Genomic DNA, 23,040 nt, shown 5'->3' with positions numbered 1-23,040 from the left:
TCTTCCTGTGAATCCAATCCATTCTCACACGGCCAGGAGGCTTGATACCGATACCCTGGCGTTCATACTCTGTCTTGATTTTGATTCAGGCGTTTCATTCTATTCCATTCATACATTCTGCAAGCTTTTCACTTACCTTCCACCTCACATTCAAATGTCATCGATGCCTCGGCCATTTCCATTTCCATTCCCATCCCACCTAGATGTTGGGGCTTGCGTTTCTTTTTTTTTTTTTTTTTTTTTTTTTGTCGGGTATTGAATACGTGCCCCTTTGTTGTTTGCTGCTTGCTAATTTGCTTCTTTACTCATTCTTGGCGCTTGTCTGCATCATGGCTAGTTAATGTTTATGTGTGTCAGCTGGGGAGGTTTCATCCAATTCACGGCGTTTTTTGCTTGGACTTTTTTTTCCATAGTAAAACACTTGAAGTGTACTTAGTAGATATTCACATGCACAAGGAAGAACATAATTAGATAAAATGATAGTGTTAAGTCCAGCCTAAATCCGTCCATTTAAGTCCGGGTAAGTCCGACTACATCTATAGACACAACCAATTTATCCAGCATCTTAGACCAAGTCATCAAATTGTTTCTCATCCACGTAGGATATAATCATCATCTTCACCATCGCAATCAGATATATCCTAAAATGGCAACAAAAAGCCAACAAAACGCCCAAAACTGCCGCGACTTCACTAAAACCCTTCACAAAACCCCCTACCCAGCCCTCCTAAACCCACCAGACAACCTTCCAAAAGAATACACAATCTGCATCCTAGGCGGTCATGGCGCAGCTGGAACAGGTCTAGCAAAAGCCTACACGCAAGCCGGCGCAACAGGAATAATACTCGCATCGCGAACACTCTCCGCCCTAGAAGAAACAGCCATCCAACTCCGAACCATTAACCCAAACATCAAGATCGTCATTGTGGAATGTGATATCTCATCCAATTCAGCTGTACAACAAATGGCTCACACCGCTGCACGCGAGTTCAATTCACGTCTCGATGTCGTTATCGTTAATGCTGGATTCTCTGGGCCGATGGGGACTGATATAGTGGCTGAAAAACCGGAGTGGTTTGAATCTGCGCTGGGGGTTAATACCCTCGGGACATTTTACGCGGCGCATTATTTGATTCCTATGCTGTTGAGGGAGGGGACTGGGACTGGGGATGATATTGGGAGTTGTGGTGGTGGCAGTTTCATTGCTATTTCTTCAATGGCTGCACCGACTGTTTCTGGCTTTGGGGCTCATGCGCATTATTGTGTTAGTAAAGCTGCTCAGGCTAGACTTGTTGAGATGGTTTATGAGCAGTATGCTGGTCGGGGGTTGTTTTGTGCTAGTGTTCATCCTGGGGGGTTGAGGAGTGAGTTTTCGAAGGGGATGCCTGAGGAGTTTGTGCATTGTGAGTTTCTTCTTTCTCAGTTTTCTGTTTTGTGTATTCATAAATGGTTTGAACATGTTGCTAACTTTGGGTCGATATAGTATTGAGTGATAGCCCCGATTTGGTGGGTGCATTTTGTGTTTGGCTTACTAGATCTGGAAAGCAGAAGGAGGCTTTGAATGGTCGTTTTCTTTCTTGTAAATGGGATGTCAAGGAGCTTGAGGAGAGGTTCGATGAGATTCTTGAGATGGATTTGTTGAGGTTTAGAATTGCTATGATTTGAGTATAGTATGGCTTATGTTGCTACTGTTGAAAGACGAATATTACGGTTATATCATTGAAGGAATGGTCTAAACTTCTCTTGGATAATGTCAAGCAATGAGACAGATAGAACGGGCCCATTTCTAGCACTGCTTGACTGTAAAATTGCGTTCGAAGTAACCTTCCTTAAATTCTCATCCCGAGATTGACCACGGGCATTAACTGTTTTGCCATGGATGGTGGCGTCGGTGGATTCGTTGCAAAGTATGACTTGAATGTTGGTGCTCTTCACGGTAGCTTTCACGAATCCCGCCCTTTTTCAGGTTCTTGAAGTTATCGTGATTGAGTTTCATATTAAAAGCAGTGAAGCCCTGGTTAGGAATGAGGTCGGGCTTCAGATTCATAGTGAGAAGACTGTCGGGGCCATTTTCCCCTTCAAATTGTACTTCCACGGAATCACCCTGCGAGGCAATTTCAAACAAGCCTGAAAGCTGTTAGTCTCATGCCAGACTTCCAGAATAATACATACAGGTCGATATAGACTCCCATGCGAGGAGGGTCATCTGATGGCCACGAGCGTCTAGGTATAGTCTAGCCATGATACAATTTCCATGCTTGAAGAGGCAGAATTTGCCATTTTGGCCAAGTACATGGATTTTGAAGTCCATCGCCATCGAATGAACCAGCGAATGATTCGACCGATTTATAAACACCAGCGACTGTAATCCCAAATCCACCGATTACTTTACCCGTCACCATATCAAAGGTAGGGTACCTTTGATCACATAGGGCCCAATTTGCCGCTTGAATCCTGACATCGTTTGTTAGTACTCCCGGTAGACACGGATTCGAAAGGGCACATACCTTTAGGGGCGGCCATTGTCGAGAAAGGCTATCAATTTGTGGTCTTTGAAGCATCGAGGAGATAAGTATCAAACTTTTGAAGAGCCATTATATATATTTCGAAGATCCTAGGTGCATTATACTGAGAACAATCCATTTATTCTGGTTGGCCTGGTCCTTTACTTCCAGCCTAGGTGGCGAGCTGAAGTCTGGATATTATAGGTCCACTACACATTGCTACCTGCATAGATAGTTTAAATATGTTGCCGAGAGGGCCAAATGATGTCAAGGAAGATGGGCTCTTTGTCAGAGGGACCATGTACTCAAAGAACGCACAATTCAAAACGCAAAGGCGCATGAATCATGCATGTCTCTCGGCCGATCTCGGTTAAACACAAAAAGCAAAACGCAGCTGAATAGTGCAGCATGTCGGTGCGGACGATGGGCATAAGCTGTGTAATAGTTTCCGTAGCCTCAATGTGAGAAAGCGGGTCTTTTGCGTACCTCGAGCCTATCAAATACACACCTCGATGTCCATGTAATCTATTGATCTCAAAGTATGCACGATTTAGAATTTTGAGATGAGATTATGCATACATATGATTATCCAAGACAGTCAAATGACAACAGATCAAACGGAACCAAAACTTGCTTCACGTTTGATTTAGAAATTGCGCACCAAGCCTGGTTCATGAATATTTTATTACCATCTCGCTTTGCGTGCCGTGGAGATACAGTCTCAGATGTAGATAACCTCAAACAAATTAGGTTCGGGTACGGGCCGAGAAGCAAAGTATGTCTTCAAGAAACGACACCCGGGATTTGCTGCCAATTAGTGTTACATGCAGCAGGTAGACAGGAGTTCAAAAAAAAAAAAAGCCCAGACTACACCAGATCGAATGATTCCCAAAAGAAAAAACGCCTGTACGTATGTTTAATACTATATATAAATACTTAAAACCAGGAGATATCCTACTATTGTACAAGATGGCTTCAACATCCAACCCCAGCCCCGCTCAACATTCAATCCCGAGAAACGGGATCAGAGTAAACAACGATACCGTTTCTGCGATCCCTCTCATTCTCCCTGGCACGGAACACACGTCCCTGTTCACTAATCTTCCGCAAACGATGGAGGAATTCGACATTCTCAGGATTGGCTTCGTCATCATCCTTATCCAAGACCTTGCGGCGGCGAGACTTGCACATTTGCAAAAGGACATTGCCCTGCTTCGGGTTGAGCTCGTTGATCTCGTAATCGACGGTCCAGGTGTCCCTCTTGGAGAAATTCTCGGGGCGTTCGACCAGTTCGCCGTTGACGTAGTTCTTCGTAAGAAGGGTCATGGCCAAGAGATTCGGGTCATATTCATCGGTCACCTCTTGTGCTTCGGCTTTGGTGGCGCGGATTTCCTGCGTCTCGCCAGGTTCTGTAACTCTATCTACTAGCTTCTCGAGTCCCAGAAGTTTGTTTTGGAGGGCTTCGATCTCGGCTGAGTTCTTGGTCTGAATGGCGTGGATTTGCTCGTCCGTGACGGGCTGGGCGAAGATGTACATGAAGGGGTTCACGGCCTCGCGAGTCTCAAAGTGGAAGCGCAGGGATTGCTGGGGGAACTTGGCGGTGGCTTTGTCCATGATCTTCTCCCACAATGCCAGACTTATTTTGAACTCGGAGTCACCAAGTGTGGTGTCCAGCTGTCCATGCAGTGACTGGTCCATTTCTGGTAGGCTGACGTATTGGAATCCGAAGATACGCTCGATGTTGTGGTAAGCCACGAAGATTCCATCCATGCGGCCAACGCGCACCTGCAAGGAGTACTTGAGGAAGGCAGCACGCATCATATCGAAGTATTCACGCTCGTAGGACTCCCAAGTGCCATAACGACCCTTGAGCTCATAACCGACTCCCTTCTCGTGGTTTGTCGCATCCATGCGAATGGAAACGACAGCACGGGTCTTGAGATCGTACATGCCAGTGCCTGGCAGCCGAGGATCATAGGCATCCAACTGAGACCGCATGAGGAATTTACCCATGGCGGTGTAGTGATAAGATTCTGGAATAGCTTCTTCTTCTTCGGCAGTGATTTTGTTGGCGCTGGACCGGCGGTAGCGTTCGAATTCCTCCTTTGGTAGCGTGAGTAGCTTCTCCATTGACTTTCCTAGGTTCATAAGAATGTTGGCCGAGTCAAATTCTTTGTCGGCATCAATTGCGTAAACATCTTCTTTCGGCTTGTAATGAACGAACATAGCAGTCGGTGCACGAAGAAGACGAGTGAAGGTGCGTAATTTCTCAGGGAATCCCTGGGAAACATTGCGAGTATCGATAGTTCGCCATGAGGACAGAAGATAATGGAAATGAGAAAGGGCCGAGGTCATGCTTGATGAAGACCCGTAGTATTTCTTCTGGGTCTTGTGGGCCATTTCACAAAGAATAGTATCCTTCGAAGAGGTGACGTATGGCTTAAGAGTGTCGAAGTCGAACTCTGTGACAGGCATGATTTCACCCAGGTAGGGGTCAAAATTGTAAACACGAGACCGAGGATCGCGAAGATGGTAGACACCGGGGTTGAAAAGCACACGGTCAAGGCCAAAGGAAACACCTGGAACAGGCGACATGGGGTAATCCAATGCAGTCAACTGCAATGCTGTTGATGAAACAGACCCGGAGTCCTTGTTGAGAACGTGCCTGGCAACATGTGCCAATGTTTCCTTGTCGCCGCCCTGGCTCTCAGCCCCTTCGGTCTGATTCTTCTCAGTCTGACTTGCAGACTCGCTTTTCTTGGTTTTCTTTCCTGGCACTCGACCTGCTCGCAGGATTTCCTCCACCACATTGCTGGTGGACTTTAAATTAAGCGTGCTGCTTCTCGCCGGTTGATTAGGAGGCGCCTGGTCTGATTGGAGTTCTTGATCCGCCTGCGGTTGTGGGACCCCGGGGTTCCCTGAGGCATCGGCTTTTGCGATAGCAGCATCTCGCTGTTGCGGTTTGAAATCCGGGTTGGCCTCTCGGAATCGTCGTTTTTGTCGTGGATTGAGTTTTGAATAGGGTCTCGTTTTGATAAGGGGCGCTCCGCTTTTCCTATTTTCATTCGATTGTTTTGGTTGGTGTGGGTTTCGCTTGCGTTGTCTTGTAGAGAGGTTGTCCTGTACGGTCAGTATGATATGGTCGCAGGGATTGAAACCGGTAACATACTAGAGATGATTGATCGCTTGAAGGCGACACAGCCTGTTTTGATGCGTCGACTGACCCAAATTGGGACAAGGGTGCAGACGTCCGATAGAATTGCCGCAAGCTGGCCGGCGCGGACCTGCGAGCTAGATAAGCAATGCAGACCTGTCCACGCAAAGGGTCTGAAACAGACCGCAACGAAGCGCGAAACATTCAGAAGACTAAGAAGAAACCGAGAGGATATAGGATCCTCAATGCAGTCAGGAGAAATCGCAAATACTGCGGACTTTCGGAGCCAGCCCTTTTTTCTGCCATGATGGAGTCACCGCTTTTATGTCTTGTTTCTGCCGTGTTTCTGAGGTGTCGAGAGGATAAGGCTGAAGACTTTTTGTTCAATGAGATTTTATTACCAAAAGTCTAGAGGAAACAAGTCTTGATAAAAGTTTTTATTGTCTAAGTAAATTATAAACTGTGAGTTAGGGCTAGACTATACATTATGCTCTACACTACTAAGTATTCGTACTAGTTAAATCTGTTATTTTTACAAGACAACATTAAACATTATTTCATATAAATCATAGGCTGGTATAGTCATTCAGACATAGATATACATCGATATAGACATAACTATACAAATAATCAACTCTTGTAAATATCTCAATGCCGAAATCGCAATTCTGGGGTCGGAGAAACACGCCGCCGGAGAAAAAAAAAAGTTACAACTTTGACTTCACATTCGACACCCCCAGCGTGCTTCTCAGGTCTCAGTGAGGTGAGTGATCCCAGTATCTTTCTTGTTATACAGTCCTTTCCCAATGACTCTTCATGTCGCTTCCACAATGCCCCTCCCTGTGACTTAATTTTCTTGGAGGGGCACTGCATACCCCGCGGAGGTTTCCCACAGTTGCCAATTGCAATTCTGATCCCAACTGCTAACACATACCCAGTCACTCGAGACGCAGCTTCTCCACAATGGCTTCCGAACAATTGCGCGTTCTCATCGTCGGCAATGGCGGCCGTGAGCACGCTTTCGCCTGGAAGCTGAGCGAGTCCCCGCTGGTCGACATTATCTACGTTGCTCCCGGAAACGGCGGTACTGGTCTGGGTGCCAACAGCAAGATCACCAACGCCAATGTCAAGGGTGATGATTACCCTGGCCTTGTGGCCTTTGCCCAGAAGAATGGCGTGAACCTTGTGGTTCCTGGCCCCGAGGCCCCTCTGGTGGATGGTATCCAGGGCTACTTCCAGGCCGGTAAGTCACAGATTTCGAGCGAAAAACACGATTGATTGTGTCCGGATAAACTAATATGACCTATTATAGTCGGCATCCGCTGCTTCGGTCCCTCCAAGGCCGCCGCTCGCATGGAGGGCTCCAAGACCTTCTCCAAGGACTTCATGCAGCGCCATCAGATCCCTACCGCTCAATTTGGCAACTTCTCCGACTACGAGACCGCACGCCGCTACCTCGACTCCGTTTCCCACAATGTCGTCATCAAGGCCGACGGTCTGGCAGGTGGTAAGGGTGTGATCATCCCCGCGACCAAGGAGGAGGCCCACCAGGCTCTGAAGGAGATGATGCTGGACCACCAGTTCGGCAAGGCCGGTGACGAGGTTGTCATTGAAGAATACCTGGAGGGTGATGAGCTGAGCATCCTCACTTTCAGTGACGGCTACACCATCCGCTCTCTTCCCCCAGCCCAGGACCACAAGCGCATCTTCGATGGTGACCAGGGTCCTAACACTGGTGGTATGGGCTGCTACGCTCCTACTCGCATTGCTCCCAAGGAGGTTGTCGAAGAGATTGACCGTACCATTATCCAGCCTTCTGTTGACGGCATGCGCAAGGACGGTACGTTCAACGATACATTCTCATATAGAACAAATTTGCTGACTGCATATCAGGCTTCCCCTTCGTCGGTATCCTATTCACCGGTCTTATGATGACCAAAAACGGACCCAAGGTCCTCGAGTACAACGTCCGTGGTGGTGACCCCGAGACCCAGACCCTACTCCCTCTTCTGAGCAAGGACACCGATCTGGCCCAGATTATGGTCGCCTGTGCTGAGCACTGGCTCGACGGAGTCTCGATCAAGGTCGAGCCCAACTTCTCCACCACAGTCATTGGCGTCGCCGGCGGCTATCCCAATGCCTACGCCAAGGGCAAGAAGATCACTCTGGCCCCCGAGCCTGAGGGAACTCTCGTCTTCCACGCCGGTACCACCATCTCCAACGGTGAGCTCCAAACCAACGGTGGCCGTGTGATCGCCTCAACCGCCACAGCCTCCACACTCGAAGAGGCTGTCGCCAAGTCCTACGAAGGCATCAAGACCATCAGCTTTGAGGACATGTTCTACCGCAAGGACATTGCCCACCGGGCCTTCCGCCAAACCGCCAGCAACTCCCTCACCTACGCCGCCGCAGGCGTCTCGATTGACGCCGGTAACGAGCTGGTCAACCGCATCAAGGCTTCCGTCTCCCGCACCAAGCGCCCCGGAACCGACGCCGTCATCGGCGGCTTCGGCGGTCTCTTCTCCCTCCCCGCCGCAAACTCCGCCTACCACCCTCTCTCGCCGACGCTGATCGGCGCCATCGACGGCGTCGGCACCAAGCTCAAGATCGCTCACTCAGTCGGCATCCACGACACAGTCGGCATCGACCTCGTCGCCATGAACGTCAACGACCTCGTCGTCCAAGGCGCCGAGCCCCTCTTCTTCCTGGACTGCTACTCCTGCGGCCACCTTGACGTCCCAACAGCAACAGCCTTTGTAACAGGCGTCGCTGAAGGCTGTGTCCAAGCCGGCTGCGCCCTAATTGGCGGCGAAACAGCTGAAATGCCAGGCCTCTTCGTCGACGACTCTTACGACGCAGTCGGAGCCGCTGTCGGCGCCATCAACACCGTCGGCGACAACGCCCGCAAGATCCTCCCTCACACCGACTCCATGCGCTCAGGCGATGTCCTCCTCGCCCTGGCCTCGTCAGGACCCCACTCGAACGGATACTCGCTCGTGCGGAAGATCGTCGACCGCGCCGGTCTCTCCTTCGGTGATGCGGCCCCCTTCTCCATGCCAGGTCTCGAGGACGGAGTTTCTCTCGGCCGTGCCCTGCTCACCCCTACCCGTATCTACGTCAAGTCCATCCTGGCCGCGCTGAACGCCCACGGCACCGCCATCAAGGGTCTGGCCCATATCACCGGTGGTGGACTTACCGAGAACATCCCCCGTATGCTGCCTGCTACGCTTACCGCTGCTGTGGATGTTGCTGCTTGGAAGCAACCTTCTGTTTTCCAGTGGTTGCAGCGTGCTGGTAATGTCTCTTCTGAGGAGATGGCTCGTGCCTTCAACTGTGGTGTTGGTATGATTATTGCTGTTGATCCTGCTGAGGAGGCTGCTATTCGTGCTACCTTTGAGAAGGCCGGTGAGACTGTTTACCGGGTTGGTGAGCTGCGTGCTCGTGCTGAGGGTGAGGAGGGAACTGTCCTGTCTGGACTTGAGGCTTGGTCTGCTTAGATTGAGTCAGGCTAGACTTTTGGATATGATTCACTTGTGTTATATCTTGGACATGTTTTTGATTTGTTTGATTGATGTTGATATGGGATGGATGATGAAAATGGGTTCCTTGGCTACGTCGTTATCTTAGATTCTTTTTCTTTATTGTTTGATTTTTATTTTGGTGCTTGTGCTTGTGTTTCTTTTTCGTATGTCCCTCTGACGGATACAAAATAAATAGGGCTGTTGGATGAGTCCTGATATGACTGATGCCGATTCCTGTATTAGGAAATGATATACACTGTTTGATATGACTGGACTAGATATTGTAGATTTGACTTGAATTCCCACTACATGTACTATTAGGCTGAAGAATAGTTATTTGATAGCAATTCATTCATCTCATCAAAAAGCTACATATGGCCACTACATATGGATAGATGAAAAAAAAGATACGAGTCTTTAAGACACAGAGAGAGCAATTTGGTCGAGATCTGAACGAGAAATACGGAAATCGGCTAGAATAATTGAAAGAACACGACCTGAGCCAACTCCTGTACATCCTCACCTACACGTACAAGGACCCCAGGACCAGGACCCAGATTCGCAACTGAAAAAAGTGAAAAAAGAAAAGAGGATGGATGGATAGAGAGTAAGGTAAGATAAAAAAAAGAAAAGACCGACTCTATTCCACTAAAATCAGGGTTCCATTTTCAGGCTATTCGCTTGATAATGCGAGTCCAACAACGCTTGCAATCCACCAGTGCCACCATCCTGCCTTTTGATACACCAGGAAAGTACGAGCGAAGACGAGTAAGGCTAAGGAGCTTAGAAGCACTTGCGGTGAACGATCGAAGGACCGGACTCGTCGTACTCCTGCTTGGAGATCCACATCTGCTGGAAGGTGGACAGGGAGGCCAGAATGGAACCACCGATCCAGACGGAGTACTTGCGCTCGGGGGGAGCAATGATCTTGACCTTCATGGAAGAAGGTGCAAGAGCAGTGATCTCCTTCTGCATACGGTCGGAGATACCGGGGTACATGGTGGTGCCACCAGACTGAAGAGAGTTAGTCGTATTCGCAAAAAGCAGCTGTAACAATACTTACCATGACAATGTTGCCGTACAGGTCCTTACGGACATCAACATCACACTTCATGATGGAGTTGAAGGTGGTGACGTGGATACCACCAGACTCGAGACCAAGGACGTTAGGCTGGAAGAGAGCCTCAGGAGCACGGAAGCGCTCGTTGCCAATAGTGATGACCTGTCCATCGGGAAGCTCGTAAGACTTCTCGAGGCTGGAGCTCTGGGAAGCGGTCTGGATCTCCTGCTCGAAGTCGAGGGCGACGTAGCAAAGCTTCTCCTTGATATCACGGACAATTTCACGCTCGGCGGTGGTGGAGAAAGTGTAACCACGCTCAGCAAGGATCTTCATCAGGTAGTCGGTCAAGTCACGGCCAGCCATGTCGACACGCGAGATAGCGTGGGGGAGAGAGAAACCCTCGTAGATGGGGACAACGTGGGTGACACCGTCACCGGAGTCGAGAACGATACCAGTGGTACGACCGGAGGCGTACAGGGACAGAACGGCCTGGATGGAGACGTAGAAGGCGGGGGCGTTGAAGGTCTCGAACACGATCTGGGTCATCTTCTCACGGTTGGACTTGGGGTTGATGGGAGCTTCGGTCAAGAGAATGGGGTGCTCTTCGGGGGCAACACGGAGCTCGTTGTAGAAGGTGTGGTGCCAGATCTTCTCCATGTCGTCCCAGTTGGTGACAACACCGTGCTCGATGGGGTAACGGAGCGTGAGGATACCACGCTTGGACTGTGCCTCATCACCCACGTAGGAGTCCTTCTGACCCATACCGATCATGATACTGCGCCCATGTTAGTATTCCGTCTTTTCGGATCATCCTTGTTTGACGCAGTGGATGAACACCGCGCTAAAAATCAGAAAAAGGGGGGAATGATTTATTTACCCATGGTGACGGGGACGACCGACAATGGAGGCTAATGAAATTGTCAGTCAATTCGATTCCATCAAATATCACCTCCCAATCCCAAACAGAAGGAGGGGGTCATCCGACGCAAGGGTTGGCGTTGGCGGGATGACGGCCTTTGCAGGGAGGGGGAAACCAGTTCTGTGGGGTTGGACTTACGGAAGACAGCTCGAGGTGCGTCGTCACCGGCGAAACCGGCCTTACACATACCCGAACTAAACCGCAATTCATCAGTATGATATTCCTTGGAATCTTTGGAGCCCAGCTGAAGATGTGTGGCAGGCGTTGGGGGGCCATTGAGCTGAGAGGCATCCTGCCGTCGTGGCCGATTAGGGGGCGATGTGGCAAAGCAGACCGCGACCGAGTTGACTCCCCCAACACATACACACACACACACACCAGACCTGAATAGCATGGGCTCCGAGGTAGAATTAGATCACATACCCATTGTCGATGACGAGAGCAGCAACTTCCTCTGTAATGACAATGTGTTAGCTGTCATTCGCAATCCGAGTTCCAACAGGGGGGGGGGTTGACAGCTGGGATAAGCCGAACAAGCAAACTGGCTCAAAAGAGTACGTACCTTCCATTGTGACGGATTGTAAGGAGAATTAAGAAAGGGAGATGGATGTTAAAGGGGAGTATAGAGATGGGGGGAGATTAAGGAGGGAAGAAGGAAGAGAGCGAGAGAAGTGGAGAGGGGTTTGTGATGGCTGGGATTGTGCGCTGCCTGAGGCGTTCCTTCCCCTCCGACTTCACATTTGACTTTATATCTTGATATGATATTCAGGCAGATTCATTCTTCTATTTACTTGATTTACGCATTGTCTTTGTCATTGCATGACTTGGTTGAGGTGATGCCTTCAGACCAGCTCCGGTGCCCGGTGGATGGGGAACACGTACCTCTGAACACTATGCAGAGTACAGGCTCAGGGTTCAGTGTAAGCACAACTCTACACCTGCGCAGTCTAACACTCTCAGGCAGCATACATTGTTCAGGCTGATCAATTTCTCCCTTGCCTTTTCCCTTTCTTCCGGAATGTGTATACGCATGTGGCGCAGGCTTCCACTTTCTAAGTATAGAGGCCCCCAACACCCCTCCGAACCAGACTTCAGCGATTGGGGTTCACTGGGTACACTTGGGATGTTCTGGACACGGGACATTTGGGGGGGGGGCCAAGGCAGGTTTCTGACCCTGTATAGACAGGGCGGGACTGGACTGGGTCGACAGTTATCATATTTACCGCCATTTACCTCCAAGACTCCAGACTGGCCAGAGTGTCGAACATCGGTGAGTGGCGGCTGCACGTGACGGAAACCGCTAGTCGCCGCACGAATCACCCACGTCAGATTATGTCAGCGTCTTTTTTTCCGTAAAATACTTCTATCAGAACGAATTCAGGAAGTGCTTCTGTCATATAATTCAATTACTTGCGATCTCATATATAAATACATCCTGTTCGCATATATTCCGCGAGTCATTCCCCGAAACCACCAACCTTCCAACAACCCCATCAACCCCTCTACCCCGCCAACACCATGGCCATGGACCCCCAGATGAACAAGCTCCTCAAATGGAGTGTCGCCAACTCTCAGGTCTCTGAGGGTGCCGAGAGTGGTACTCCTACTGCCCCCGAGGCCGCCAAGGGCCTCACCCCGGATATGGTCAGAACATTGTTCGGAGGACCTTCCGAGGCCGATCTCATGCGCGCTGCCATGGAGGTCGTGCACTCTGACGAGGCAGACATGGAGAACAAGTTGATCGCCATGGATAATTTCGAGCAGTTGATTGAGGGAATCGACAACGCGAACAACCTTGAGCCCATGGGTTTGTGGACCCCGCTGGTGCAGTTGCTCAAGCACGAGGAGGCCGATCTGCGACGCATGGCGGCCTGGTGTATCGGAACTGCCGTGCAGAACAACGAGAAGGCCCAGGATAAGGTATGGAACACTCATTTCACATGCGATAGGATTCCGCTAATAGGTGCAACAGCTCGTTCTGATGAACGTTTTCCCCGATCTCGTCACAATCGCCACAACCGACTCCAACCCCGCTGCCCGCAAGAAGGCCATATACGCCATCTCCTCTGCCACCCGCAACTACCAGCCCGCTTTCAACGAGCTTCTCAAGTGTCTTCCTGAGGGATATCCCGCCGACAAGAAGGACGCTGGCAACATGGACGACGTGGACGCCATCATGGACAAGCTGCGGGCTCACCCCATCGATGCCTCGGCATGAAAAGGTCTCGATTGGACTGGATGAGTTGAGAACTGGAATACCCAAAATAGAGGCAGCAAGAAGCTGCTGAATGAAACACCTCTCTTGGATGGACAGATATCTACCGAGGGGATTGTCGCTGGAAGTGCGATAGGCAACTCAATCGGCCGTGATTGCGCTGTGCACTGATGACGCCGAAACAATCTTTCAATTGGTGCCTGTGTCACTGACCTGTGTGGATACCCGAAATGGTTCGGCACTGTGATCTTGGCTGCCTGGGTTGAGTTGATGATCTACGCAATCCTGTACTTGGCGTGCAAATATTGACGTTTACATACCCAGGACTCTGTTCCTACTGTTTACATTATGCAATTACGAATCTTGACGTTTAATGCTAAAAGTTGATACCTAAACTCTTCCATGGAAATCGCTGTATGCTTCGCTGCCTGCCTAAGTTGGCATATTTGGAGTGATGTCTCTGATTACGAGTCCATCAATCGTTAAAGAAACAAGAAACATAGCTAGCATATAGAATGAAACATGAAACATGAAACATGATACAATGAACTAAATCCACAACATCCCGAGGTCATGTCTTGTCTTGTAAGCCTACAGGTACTCCACACTCCATTGCCAACATCATATCTCGGCCCTACGTTTCTCCGACATCCATCGTCATGGACTGCAGCTCTCACCAGCTCAAACCTCAACACTCCCCACAACCATGGACGTCTCCAATAACCGCCTCTTCCGCTTCTCCAAGCCAGAATGGCTTAACAACTCCGCCGTCCGCAATAGCGGCGTCTACGTCTCTGGCGCACTGGTTAGTCTCAATGCGCGATCCGATCCACCTCCATTCCACCTCCACTCCCCAAGGCAATTCCAGCTACCCGCCCAAGAAGAAGGGTCTCGGAATAGGAATGGAAATTGGAACACCCCAAACCCATATCTTCTTCAATCCTTCCAACCCAATCCACATCCACACTCATCTCCATCCCCAAACAAAAGCACCCAAATCCCATCCCATCCAAAACTAACAACCAACCCAGTTTGCAGCAGGATTCTTCTTCTTAATCGACGTCGCCTCCTTCTCCCGCAGTCCCCGCAACGGCTCAGATGTCCACATCAAATTCGTCGACTGGATCCCCGGTATCTGCTCCGCACTGGGCATGCTGGTTATCAACTCGATTGAGAAGTCGCGGCTGCAGGCTGATAGCTTCAGTTATAGTGGGAGTGGCGTTGCATGGAAGGCTCGGTTTGTGCTTTTCTTGGGTTTTGCGTTGCTTGCTGGTGGTCTTGCTGGTAGTGTGGTATGTATTGCATCCTTGCATCCTTTGGGGACTGATTCTTTGGATATGATTGGAGCTTGGAGTATGAGACTGACTATGTTCTTCTGCTGTAGACGGTTATGGTTCTCAAATATCTTATCAAGGATTATCCTATCCAGACGCTCTACTTTGGTATTGCGAATGTTGTTGCTAATGGTTTGGTTATGCTCAGGTATGTCTATATTATTTCACATCCTTGCTCTCTGTTCTCTGTGCCGGTTTAAACTAACTGTTCTTCTTTTTAGCTCTATTGTTCTTTGGGTCTCGCAGAACATTGAGGATGACTATACCTACAACCTTGCCCTGTGATCTGCATGGCTTGAATACAGTATACTATAGCCAGCCTTTTTGTATTCTACTCATTTTCTCTTGCTGATCTGATGAATTTTTGAACTTGTTGGGTGCGTTTGGTGTGCATCCGCTTTTTTTGCTGTTTATTATGGCGTTTATCATGAATTTATTTCTGCATTCTGCATTCTGCATTCTGCATATTACTTGGGGTTGGCTCGCGGTGTGTAGTAGATGGCTTATTTGGATGTGTTACTCAAAGAGTACTGGTATATGCCACAGTTGCAATAATAGACGGCAGCAGAAGTAAAGCTAGATAATGCAAAATAAGTGAAATATGCTTTCAAGCTATGCAAACAAAAGTCCCTCGAACCGAAAAAATCAAGTCGCTAGACAAAAAAAAAAAAAAAACCAAAAACAAAATATAACCAGTACCTAACCCAACACCAATTCAATATATGCAATCATCAATCATGAACCTCACCCACAGAAACCCCAAACCAAACCTCAATGATCCTCACAGAACAGTCTCAACAACTCATCAATACAAGTCATAGCCTTCTCCTTCTGCAAAAGCCCAGGCCCAGCCACCGACCCCGGAATCGCAATCTTCAAATACCTCCTCAACGCAAAAGCAGCAGCCTTATACGTAGCATGATACATAGCCTTGAATTCATCATCATCAGCAGAAGTACCGGGCGCTGGCGTCTCAGCACGGAAAGACTCAGGCGCTGGCGTCGTTCCTAAACCATCGGCTTCTGCTTCTGCGCCTCCGCTAGGTGGCTTGCTCATTGAAGCCGTACGTGTACTGTTCGCACGGTGGAAACCGTAGAGACGCATACATGTTAAGATAGTGCGTGTGATCAGGTTCTTGTTTTCCGATATTATCTTCTCGGGATCTTTGGATGGTGAGGCTGGTGTCGAGGTTGCTTTTTCTTCTGTTGATAGAGTCGACGGTTGCTGTTGCTGGGATTGTAGTGTTTCACGTCGAGAACCGGGTCGAGATCCAGACCCAGAATCCAGGAACGGGTTCGGGGTTGGTGCGCGCTTTTGCGGATCTGCTGTTGCACGACTGCCGCGGACACTACCTGGACGATGTAGATTCGCGCCGATTGATACGGACCGCGAACGGCGTGCATGCGCTATCCGGTCCAAGGATGGAAGGGAGGGGTGCTCATCATCTGGCTCTCGCTTTATGCGTAATGATTGTAGATTCTGGGATGAGGAGAGAGGGCGTGAAGGGGCCATTAGTTGTGAGACGGCTTCGCCGCCTCGCTGGCGGACGCGGCGGTGGTGCTGTGCTGCGACTTCGAAGAGAGTTGCTACACGCTTGCGCTTTGGGCTTGGTGAGCTGATGTCTGGGAGGAACTCGGCATGGCGGGTATTCTGTATGGCGTATTCGCCGTCTACGCTTGGGGGTGGGGATGGGTAGGCTTGCGCCTGAGTGAGGCGGGAGGTTGATAGTGGTGCGGCATAGATGCGCAGTTCATATGGTGCACGAGGTGATGTGGCTGTTGGGTCTGGAAGATCTGAAGGGGAAGAGTGTGGTGGTGTAGGTGGGCGTGCGTACGTTGCGCTGCCCAATACGCCGTAGACAAGGAGGTTTGTTGTGGCTGCGCCGCCTGTTTTTGTATTGCCGTCGACGCTGACCAGCAGGCCGACTGGGCATTGTAGAGATTGCTGAAGGGTTGGGTCTTCTTTGTTCAGCCAGATTGAGCCAGTAAGCTTGTCCTTGAGCCATTGTGACGTTCCCGCATGGTTTGTGTGTAGTTCGAGGTTTGGACCTGCGCGTGCATGGAGTGGGATGAGCGCTGGGTTGACAAAGCTTCGGAGGCTTAGCTGAGAGTCTTTTGATAGTTCGGACTGCCAGTGGGAATTTGGATCAATTAAACGAATCCCTAGTTATGTTGTCAGTGGTAAGTATGGTTGCAAGACGCGTGCGGTTTACCTTCTAGGTTCCAGTCCGAATTTGTTGTGATGGATCCTGACCAGACATTCATTTTGCAATCTGGATCCAGGAGAGACTTTCAAGTGTTCACCATAGTCAAAATTAATCGTCGTTTGTTGTGTTGTTAAGTGCTGATATCTCCGATCTCTCGGACGCGCTGAAATCGTGCGCGGGGTCACGTGGCGTATAGATCTAGTCAAACCACGCCAGACAAAGAAGAAAATGATTATTCTAATGAAAATGGAACTGAATCAAATGTTAGGAAGTTGCCAAAAGTTTCTATATATCCATTGTGTTATAGTACACATAAAGTAGCACGGCCAAGTATCGAGCTACGGGAGCCATGGCAGCCATGAAGCGATCCAAGCTAGACCCGCGTCAAATACAGATCACTCATACAAAGCATATCAAGCATACGCTGAAGTCAAAAGAAATAGTGAAAGACGGATATCATGAAGTCTGAGCCCGCGAGGTCATTTGGCCTACAATATAATCCATGTAGTCCAAGAGCCCCGCATGCCAGTTGCGATCAGAACTCTTCCTGTTCCTGGAAGAACATTGAGAAGCTAATAATAGTTCCATAAATCAAAAGACCTCCGAAAATAGACATGATCATTGCGGGGATCTCGATCGCACCGCTGTGAGCGAGGATGACAGGAAGGGCTTAAGACAGTTAGCATGGTAAAAGATGGAATAATAGAACAGATATATCTGCATGTCAAAGACCATATCCGGATCAGACTGATCAAATAGCATTCCCCTCTTGAGGGGCTATTGCGATAGTACGTACCGATGCCAGTCAGAACCAAGAATCCAGTCATGAAGCGTCCAAAGTCCATCGCAGAGTTGCTCGAGCTGTCCATGAAATCATCGGGGTTTGCGCATCGTTGGCAGATCCAGTTGGGGAGGGGCGCAACAACGTAGATACCAACGACCAGCAGCGGCCAGTACTTATGCCATAGCGCGGAAGAGAGGATAACGAGGAGGAAGCCAATGGCAAGAACCTAATTAGAGGTTAGTAAGTCTCTATTCGCTAGAGAAGCAGCCAAGCTCAACATACAAATGAAAGCGCGATGATGGTCTTGAGTCCAGCCGCCATGATTGCGGAATCTCCGAAGTCCGTGAAGTTGAGGTGAAAGGAGGTGTTGAAGGGTCTGGAAAAAACCAGAAGAAGATGTTAAGAGCAGACTGGTAATCACTGCCCCATTGGCCGAGTGTAGGAGAGCAGAGAGAGAGTAACAAGGCGTCAGTTGGAGATGAGCTCGGAATGAGTGACGTTGGCGCCTGAAGGTCACTGGATGTGGTGGCCTCAGGCCCCAACAGCTCATGCTTCACACCGCGTCACTTTACTGCCTGCTCCAGCTCCCCCATTCTCTCTCCATCTCCGGTTTATCCCTCTGGTGTTGCTGTTTATCTTGATTCTCGAACCCTTCTCCTGCGTCATCTCTATATCCATTCAGCCACTACCGCCGCCATGTTCAGAAACAATTACGACAACGATGCCGTCACCTTGTAAGCCTACCCCGACCTTCCTCCGATCCATCAGATGCTAACTCGGCGATAATAGCTCCCCACAAGGCCGTATCTTCCAGGTAGAATATGCACAGGAAGCAGTGAAGCAAGGATCCGTCGTTGTGGGATTGGTGAGCAAGACACATGCCGTGCTGGTTGGACTCAAGGTTCGCAAAACACCACCGATAAATACCAGCGAGTCTGAAACTAACATCCGGACCCCCACAGCGCAACGCAGAAGAGCTCTCCTCGTACCAGAAGAAGATCATCGAGATCGATTCGCACATGGCGATCGCCATCGCCGGCCTGGCATCAGACGCCCGCGTCCTCTCAAACTTCATGAAGCAGCAGTCCCTCGGATCGAAGATGACCTACGGCCGACCTATTCCCCTGGACCGAATTGTCGCTCAGATCGGTGACCGCGCGCAGACCAACACCCAGCACTACGGGAAACGGCCATACGGTGTAGGACTCCTGGTGGCCGGTGTTGACGAGGCTGGACCGCACTTGTTTGAATTCCAGCCCTCGGGTCTGACCCACGAGATGGTTGCTTGTGCTATTGGTGCGCGCTCGCAGATGGCGCGTACGTATCTGGAGAGGAACTTGGACAAGTTTGCGGATTGCAGTCGTGATGAGCTTGTTCAGCACGGTTTGCGTGCTCTTAAGGAGACTTTGTCTCAGGATAAGGAGCTTACGGTGGATAACACTTCCGTTGGTGTTGTGGGTATCACAAATGGCAAGAAGGAGAGCTTCAAGCTGTACGAGGGTCAGGACACGGCTGCGCTGCTTGAGGTGCTCGAGCAGTCCGAGCAAGGTGGGGAGGGCGAGTCCATGGAGGTTGATTCATAATCATCTGATTTGTTTTAATGATGCATAGACATGAAATCTGCTTATGCTTTGTCTTTTAATGGTCTCCGTTATGTCAGTCATCAATTCGTAAGACTGTTCTAATGAAGTAAATCTACTTGTGTATGTTATATCCAGTCCTTGAACGGCCAAGCACCCAAACCCCGGAAAAGACCGAAAGACAAGACCGGAGTCTATGCATATTGAGTTGATCGTCTCATGGGAACAGCTCACTCCTGTCCCCAGTTCAACCGCATCCGACCCTGACTGACTCGATAAGCCAACAGCCTCGGGAAAACCTCCGCAGGGTCCTTGGCCTCAGCCAGAATCTCCCCATTATCAGCAGAGATATAGCCCTCCTGCACAGCATTGCGCACCCAGCTCAACAACCCATCCCAATACCCATTGATATTCAACAAAACAACACCAACCTTATGGATTCCCAACTGATTCCAGGTAGTCATCTCCATAACCTCCTCAATAGTCCCAAAGCCACCAGCAAGCGAAACAAATCCAGACCCAGGCCCACCTTCCAGCACCTTAGTCGCCATCAACCGCTTGCGCGTATGCATATCAGGAACAACAGTAGTCATGCCGTACTCGGACTCGGGGATTCCATTCTCCTCAATAGAATCAGAGATAACTCGCTCAGCTGTCTTGCCGCCGGACTCTGTGTTGCCGTTCTGGTTCTGGTGGTCGCGCATGCCGCTGTCTGTTGCCACCTTCACCAGTGCGCGGGGGATGATACCGTGCACGGCTTGTGGACCGGACAGCTTGACCAGTGTGCGGGCTACTTCTCCCATTAGGCCTGTTGTGCCGCCGCCGTAGACTAGTTGCACGTTGTGCTTGTGCAGCTCTTCTGCGAGGGTTCGTGCTGCTTCCATGTGGACTGGGTTTTTGCCGGATACTGAGCCGCAGCTGGTTCCCCGTTTGGAGGTTTGTTAGCTTGGGATTGCACCAAATCGTTACGGGAATTTTATATTGGGCAGGGGTAGAATGGTAGGGCCAGGATGCGAGTATCTGATGAAGGGATGGGGTATTGACTCACAACACGCAGACCACGGCTTGCTTGGTTTCTGAGTCCGCCATTTTGGACTTCGGGTAGTAATTGAAGATTGGGAGTAGAGAGGTATATAGAGCTTGTAATGTCTTTGACAGAAGATGAATGAGTAGGAAAGAAGCAAGAAACGTTGGAGTCCAAAGCAGGGGAAACCTTATCGATAAGAGCTCAGCCTCAACTACACTCTTCTATACTTCATGTTGATCACTACGCTTTGAATCCGAGCAAGACTACAGATACAGATATAGCTCAATTCTGCTAAGTTTCAGGAGCACATAATCCAAATGGAAGATGACTGGTGGCTAGCGAATGGAAGCCCACGGAGTGTCAACGACATACAATCATGCAGATATGCTATATAATAGTCAACTTTCTCCACCATATTCGCCAAAGATGATGTCGAACAAAACAATGATCTCAAAGACATGCAGATTGCGCTTGATCAAAACTCGACCAATGTTTACACTATGTGGGATCACCTTGAAAATTTATCAAAATGAGAAGTCCCTGGGCACCGAGTCTCCAGGTATCTTCCGGGTTCTGTCCGAGCAAGGGTTTTTTTGATTGATCTTCATCGCTCTTTTCGTTTTTCTACAAAATTGTATTTGCTTGTATCTTAATTGAACAAATTGAAGTACTACTCTAAATACAAAAGGTTTTTTTAAAGGAGCTGAACCGGGTAGATCTTAGGCTTCGAGCTTCGTTTTTGGAATAGGAATCGTTACTTCAGCACTTGTAACAATAAATTGCTGTGACACCTGCCTGGAAGTAACGAACATTTGATCGTCTTGACATACCCAACACAAATATGCAAAGGCCGAATAGCATTCAGACATAATTACATTCTATTGATTTAAAGTGGTGATTGGCAGAAACACACCTGTCATCGAAAGGTTCGCAAGCTGAAGACCCTTACTTAAAAAACACACATGACGATAGTGCATGGAACAGCACACTCACTGGAGGGATCTTCAGGGATTTGCAGTCCATAGTGTGCTGCACCCATACATGTAGCTGAAAGCCAACAATATCAATTGAGTTCTCAACATATATAGACGTATACACTGAGATGTACAATTAAAAACGCTTATACCAATACTTAGTCAAATGTTGAAGATTGACTGTCTTGCTCGCTTCAGCTCAAGGTATTCGTATCATGAAAAGAAATGCTACAGCAGTATCCTTCAAATGGGCGGCTCTTGTTACTGCCTGTGCCCCTAATGTCTCTCGAAAACATGATAGGACGGTCAACAAACTACTTTGTGAAGACGATTCCTCAAGGTACAGCAGAAGACGTGGGAGTTTCCATAAACAGTAGTCACTTATCAGAAAGAGTCTTCCGGTAGCCAGAACACATTAATCCGAGCTACTTGAAAATATCCTTTTGATTGCCATGCTCTACCTACTTCAAAGGATTAACCACAGAGGATTCCCATAATTCATAAATGCTCTCTCTGTTCACATGGCATCAGTAACATTCCCCACCTACCTAAGCAATGCACAAAACGCCCAAAATCCCAAATCAAACAGGGGTATCAAGCAAAAAAATCAAACCACATTCCGACTCTTCTTCCTCTTCCCCCGATCCCCACCAGAGCTAGGCGGCGAAGCACCTTTATCAGAGCTCTTCGGCGTCTCAACACGAACCTGCGGCGTAGTCGCACGTGCCGGTGGACCAGCGGCCGGGACAGTTAGCGAGGCCCCTGCAGGCTTAGGCGCGGCCTGTTTACTAGCTCCACCATCGCCCCCGGTTCGTGATAGGATAAAAGAACCTGGCTCACCGGCCAGGGGGTTCTCATCCATGAACTCGTCGCCGTAGCGTGTTAGCAGGTTAAATGATTCCGCCAGACTGCGAGTATCTTGGTAATTCGAGCTGGAGGCCGAGACACCCAGGTTCGATTTGGATGTTGATTGCGAGTCACTAGGGGCATCAGGCATCGGTGTGGATTCCTTGCTTTGTTGGGAGGATTGTTGGTTTGGTTCTTTGCTTCGGACTCCGGGGGGCATGTATGTGTGGCCATAGGAGGGGGTGAAGGTTGGTAATGTTGAGGCTGTCTTCATGAATCGGGATAGGGATGTGACGGCTGAGAGAATTCGATTTCCGACGACACTGGCAACTGACGGTGCCATGTAGATTGCCTCGCCTACGACGAAAAATGTCGATATGACGGATACTTCATCTTCGAATCCACTGCGCTTTCGCCGGTTTTGTTTGCGGATTACCCAGATGTTGGAGGGTTCGTGGGCGAAGCTGGTGTTCGTCTGTGCTGCTGCTTGGAGGGGGTCGTAGTGGACGACGAACTCTAGACCCTGCATCGTCTTCAATCGGCCCTCGAAAGCTTCGCGTGTTTCGACGAAATGGCGGAAGGCCTCATTGTAGTTGGCTTGAATGGCGAGGGAGGCATTATTTGAGGTCGCGTCAAAGAAGGGAGACTCGGCAAAGTAAAAAAGAACTGATATAAAGGATTGTTAATTTCAGTTCTGGCTTGCGAAGGCTGCTACTGACTGTTGTTCGAATGGAGGAATCCTCCCATCATCTGGACGTGCGGGGGAGACCGCCACATGATCTCCTCCATTGGGGCACCTTGAGTCGCCATATTGGGCGCTTCAGAAGAAGAATTGGGTGTAATGAGACTTATGAAAAGTCACCGACTCTTAAAGAAGTGACAAGGAAGCTCGGAAGTTGAAGCGGAGGAAAGATTG

At 49.4% G+C, this 23,040-nt stretch overlaps 12 protein-coding genes across 12 annotated transcripts; 5 read left to right on the top strand and 7 right to left on the bottom strand.

Moving 5' to 3' along the window:
- Positions 1–646: 646 nt before the first annotated feature.
- N7508_007009 (SDR family NAD(P)-dependent oxidoreductase) lies at positions 647–1,665 on the top strand (the record flags this gene model as incomplete). The annotated part of the gene is made up of 2 exons (XM_058465074.1): positions 647–1,403; positions 1,484–1,665. The coding sequence occupies 2 exons, from the start codon at positions 647–649 to the stop codon at positions 1,663–1,665; spliced, it is 939 nt and encodes a 312-aa protein (XP_058318927.1).
- A 196-nt stretch (positions 1,666–1,861) lies between these two features.
- Positions 1,862–2,206, bottom strand: N7508_007008 (uncharacterized protein; the record flags this gene model as incomplete). Its single annotated transcript, XM_058465073.1, has 2 exons — positions 1,862–2,127; positions 2,173–2,206. 2 exons carry the CDS (start codon positions 2,204–2,206, stop codon positions 1,862–1,864), a joined length of 300 nt encoding a protein of 99 aa, XP_058318926.1.
- A 1,303-nt stretch (positions 2,207–3,509) lies between these two features.
- Positions 3,510–5,862, bottom strand: N7508_007007 (Pet127 family protein; the record flags this gene model as incomplete). The annotated part of the gene is made up of 2 exons (XM_058465072.1): positions 3,510–5,624; positions 5,674–5,862. 2 exons carry the CDS (start codon positions 5,860–5,862, stop codon positions 3,510–3,512), a joined length of 2,304 nt encoding a protein of 767 aa, XP_058318925.1.
- A 759-nt stretch (positions 5,863–6,621) lies between these two features.
- On the top strand, positions 6,622–9,155 carry ade1 (bifunctional aminoimidazole ribotide synthase/glycinamide ribotide synthase; the record flags this gene model as incomplete). The annotated part of the gene is made up of 3 exons (XM_058465071.1): positions 6,622–6,901; positions 6,971–7,498; positions 7,552–9,155. The coding sequence occupies 3 exons, from the start codon at positions 6,622–6,624 to the stop codon at positions 9,153–9,155; spliced, it is 2,412 nt and encodes an 803-aa protein (XP_058318924.1).
- An 807-nt stretch (positions 9,156–9,962) lies between these two features.
- act1 (actin) lies at positions 9,963–11,727 on the bottom strand (the record flags this gene model as incomplete). Its single annotated transcript, XM_058465070.1, has 6 exons — positions 9,963–10,193; positions 10,243–11,014; positions 11,117–11,147; positions 11,297–11,352; positions 11,582–11,612; positions 11,721–11,727. 6 exons carry the CDS (start codon positions 11,725–11,727, stop codon positions 9,963–9,965), a joined length of 1,128 nt encoding a protein of 375 aa, XP_058318923.1.
- A 949-nt stretch (positions 11,728–12,676) lies between these two features.
- On the top strand, positions 12,677–13,376 carry fes1 (Hsp70 nucleotide exchange factor FES1; the record flags this gene model as incomplete). The annotated part of the gene is made up of 2 exons (XM_058465069.1): positions 12,677–13,078; positions 13,131–13,376. The coding sequence occupies 2 exons, from the start codon at positions 12,677–12,679 to the stop codon at positions 13,374–13,376; spliced, it is 648 nt and encodes a 215-aa protein (XP_058318922.1).
- Positions 13,377–14,079: 703 nt separating this feature from the next.
- N7508_007003 (UPF0220 family protein) lies at positions 14,080–14,992 on the top strand (the record flags this gene model as incomplete). The annotated part of the gene is made up of 4 exons (XM_058465068.1): positions 14,080–14,178; positions 14,405–14,665; positions 14,758–14,855; positions 14,929–14,992. The coding sequence occupies 4 exons, from the start codon at positions 14,080–14,082 to the stop codon at positions 14,990–14,992; spliced, it is 522 nt and encodes a 173-aa protein (XP_058318921.1).
- A 486-nt stretch (positions 14,993–15,478) lies between these two features.
- N7508_007002 (uncharacterized protein) lies at positions 15,479–16,971 on the bottom strand (the record flags this gene model as incomplete). Its single annotated transcript, XM_058465067.1, has 2 exons — positions 15,479–16,869; positions 16,920–16,971. The coding sequence occupies 2 exons, from the start codon at positions 16,969–16,971 to the stop codon at positions 15,479–15,481; spliced, it is 1,443 nt and encodes a 480-aa protein (XP_058318920.1).
- Positions 16,972–17,448: 477 nt separating this feature from the next.
- On the bottom strand, positions 17,449–18,018 carry N7508_007001 (Vps55 family protein; the record flags this gene model as incomplete). Its single annotated transcript, XM_058465066.1, has 3 exons — positions 17,449–17,582; positions 17,710–17,923; positions 17,980–18,018. The coding sequence occupies 3 exons, from the start codon at positions 18,016–18,018 to the stop codon at positions 17,449–17,451; spliced, it is 387 nt and encodes a 128-aa protein (XP_058318919.1).
- Positions 18,019–18,393: 375 nt separating this feature from the next.
- pre5 (proteasome core particle subunit alpha 6) lies at positions 18,394–19,280 on the top strand (the record flags this gene model as incomplete). Its single annotated transcript, XM_058465065.1, has 3 exons — positions 18,394–18,431; positions 18,487–18,598; positions 18,660–19,280. 3 exons carry the CDS (start codon positions 18,394–18,396, stop codon positions 19,278–19,280), a joined length of 771 nt encoding a protein of 256 aa, XP_058318918.1.
- Positions 19,281–19,507: 227 nt separating this feature from the next.
- Positions 19,508–20,489, bottom strand: N7508_006999 (LOG family protein; the record flags this gene model as incomplete). Its single annotated transcript, XM_058465064.1, has 2 exons — positions 19,508–20,195; positions 20,326–20,489. Coding segments are annotated over 2 exons (852 nt in total), but the record flags the coding sequence as incomplete, so codon positions are not given.
- A 1,396-nt stretch (positions 20,490–21,885) lies between these two features.
- On the bottom strand, positions 21,886–22,934 carry med6 (mediator complex subunit MED6; the record flags this gene model as incomplete). Its single annotated transcript, XM_058465063.1, has 2 exons — positions 21,886–22,790; positions 22,844–22,934. 2 exons carry the CDS (start codon positions 22,932–22,934, stop codon positions 21,886–21,888), a joined length of 996 nt encoding a protein of 331 aa, XP_058318916.1.
- Between the last annotated feature and the right edge of the window lie 106 nt (positions 22,935–23,040).

Source organism: Penicillium antarcticum (genome assembly GCF_028974205.1).
Source record: "Penicillium antarcticum strain IBT 31339 chromosome Unknown utg000006l_segment0_segment0, whole genome shotgun sequence".
Classification (NCBI taxonomy): domain Eukaryota; kingdom Fungi; phylum Ascomycota; class Eurotiomycetes; order Eurotiales; family Aspergillaceae; genus Penicillium; species Penicillium antarcticum.
The sequence above is the reverse complement of the archived record's forward strand: the minus strand, read 5'-3'. Positions and strand labels throughout refer to the sequence as shown.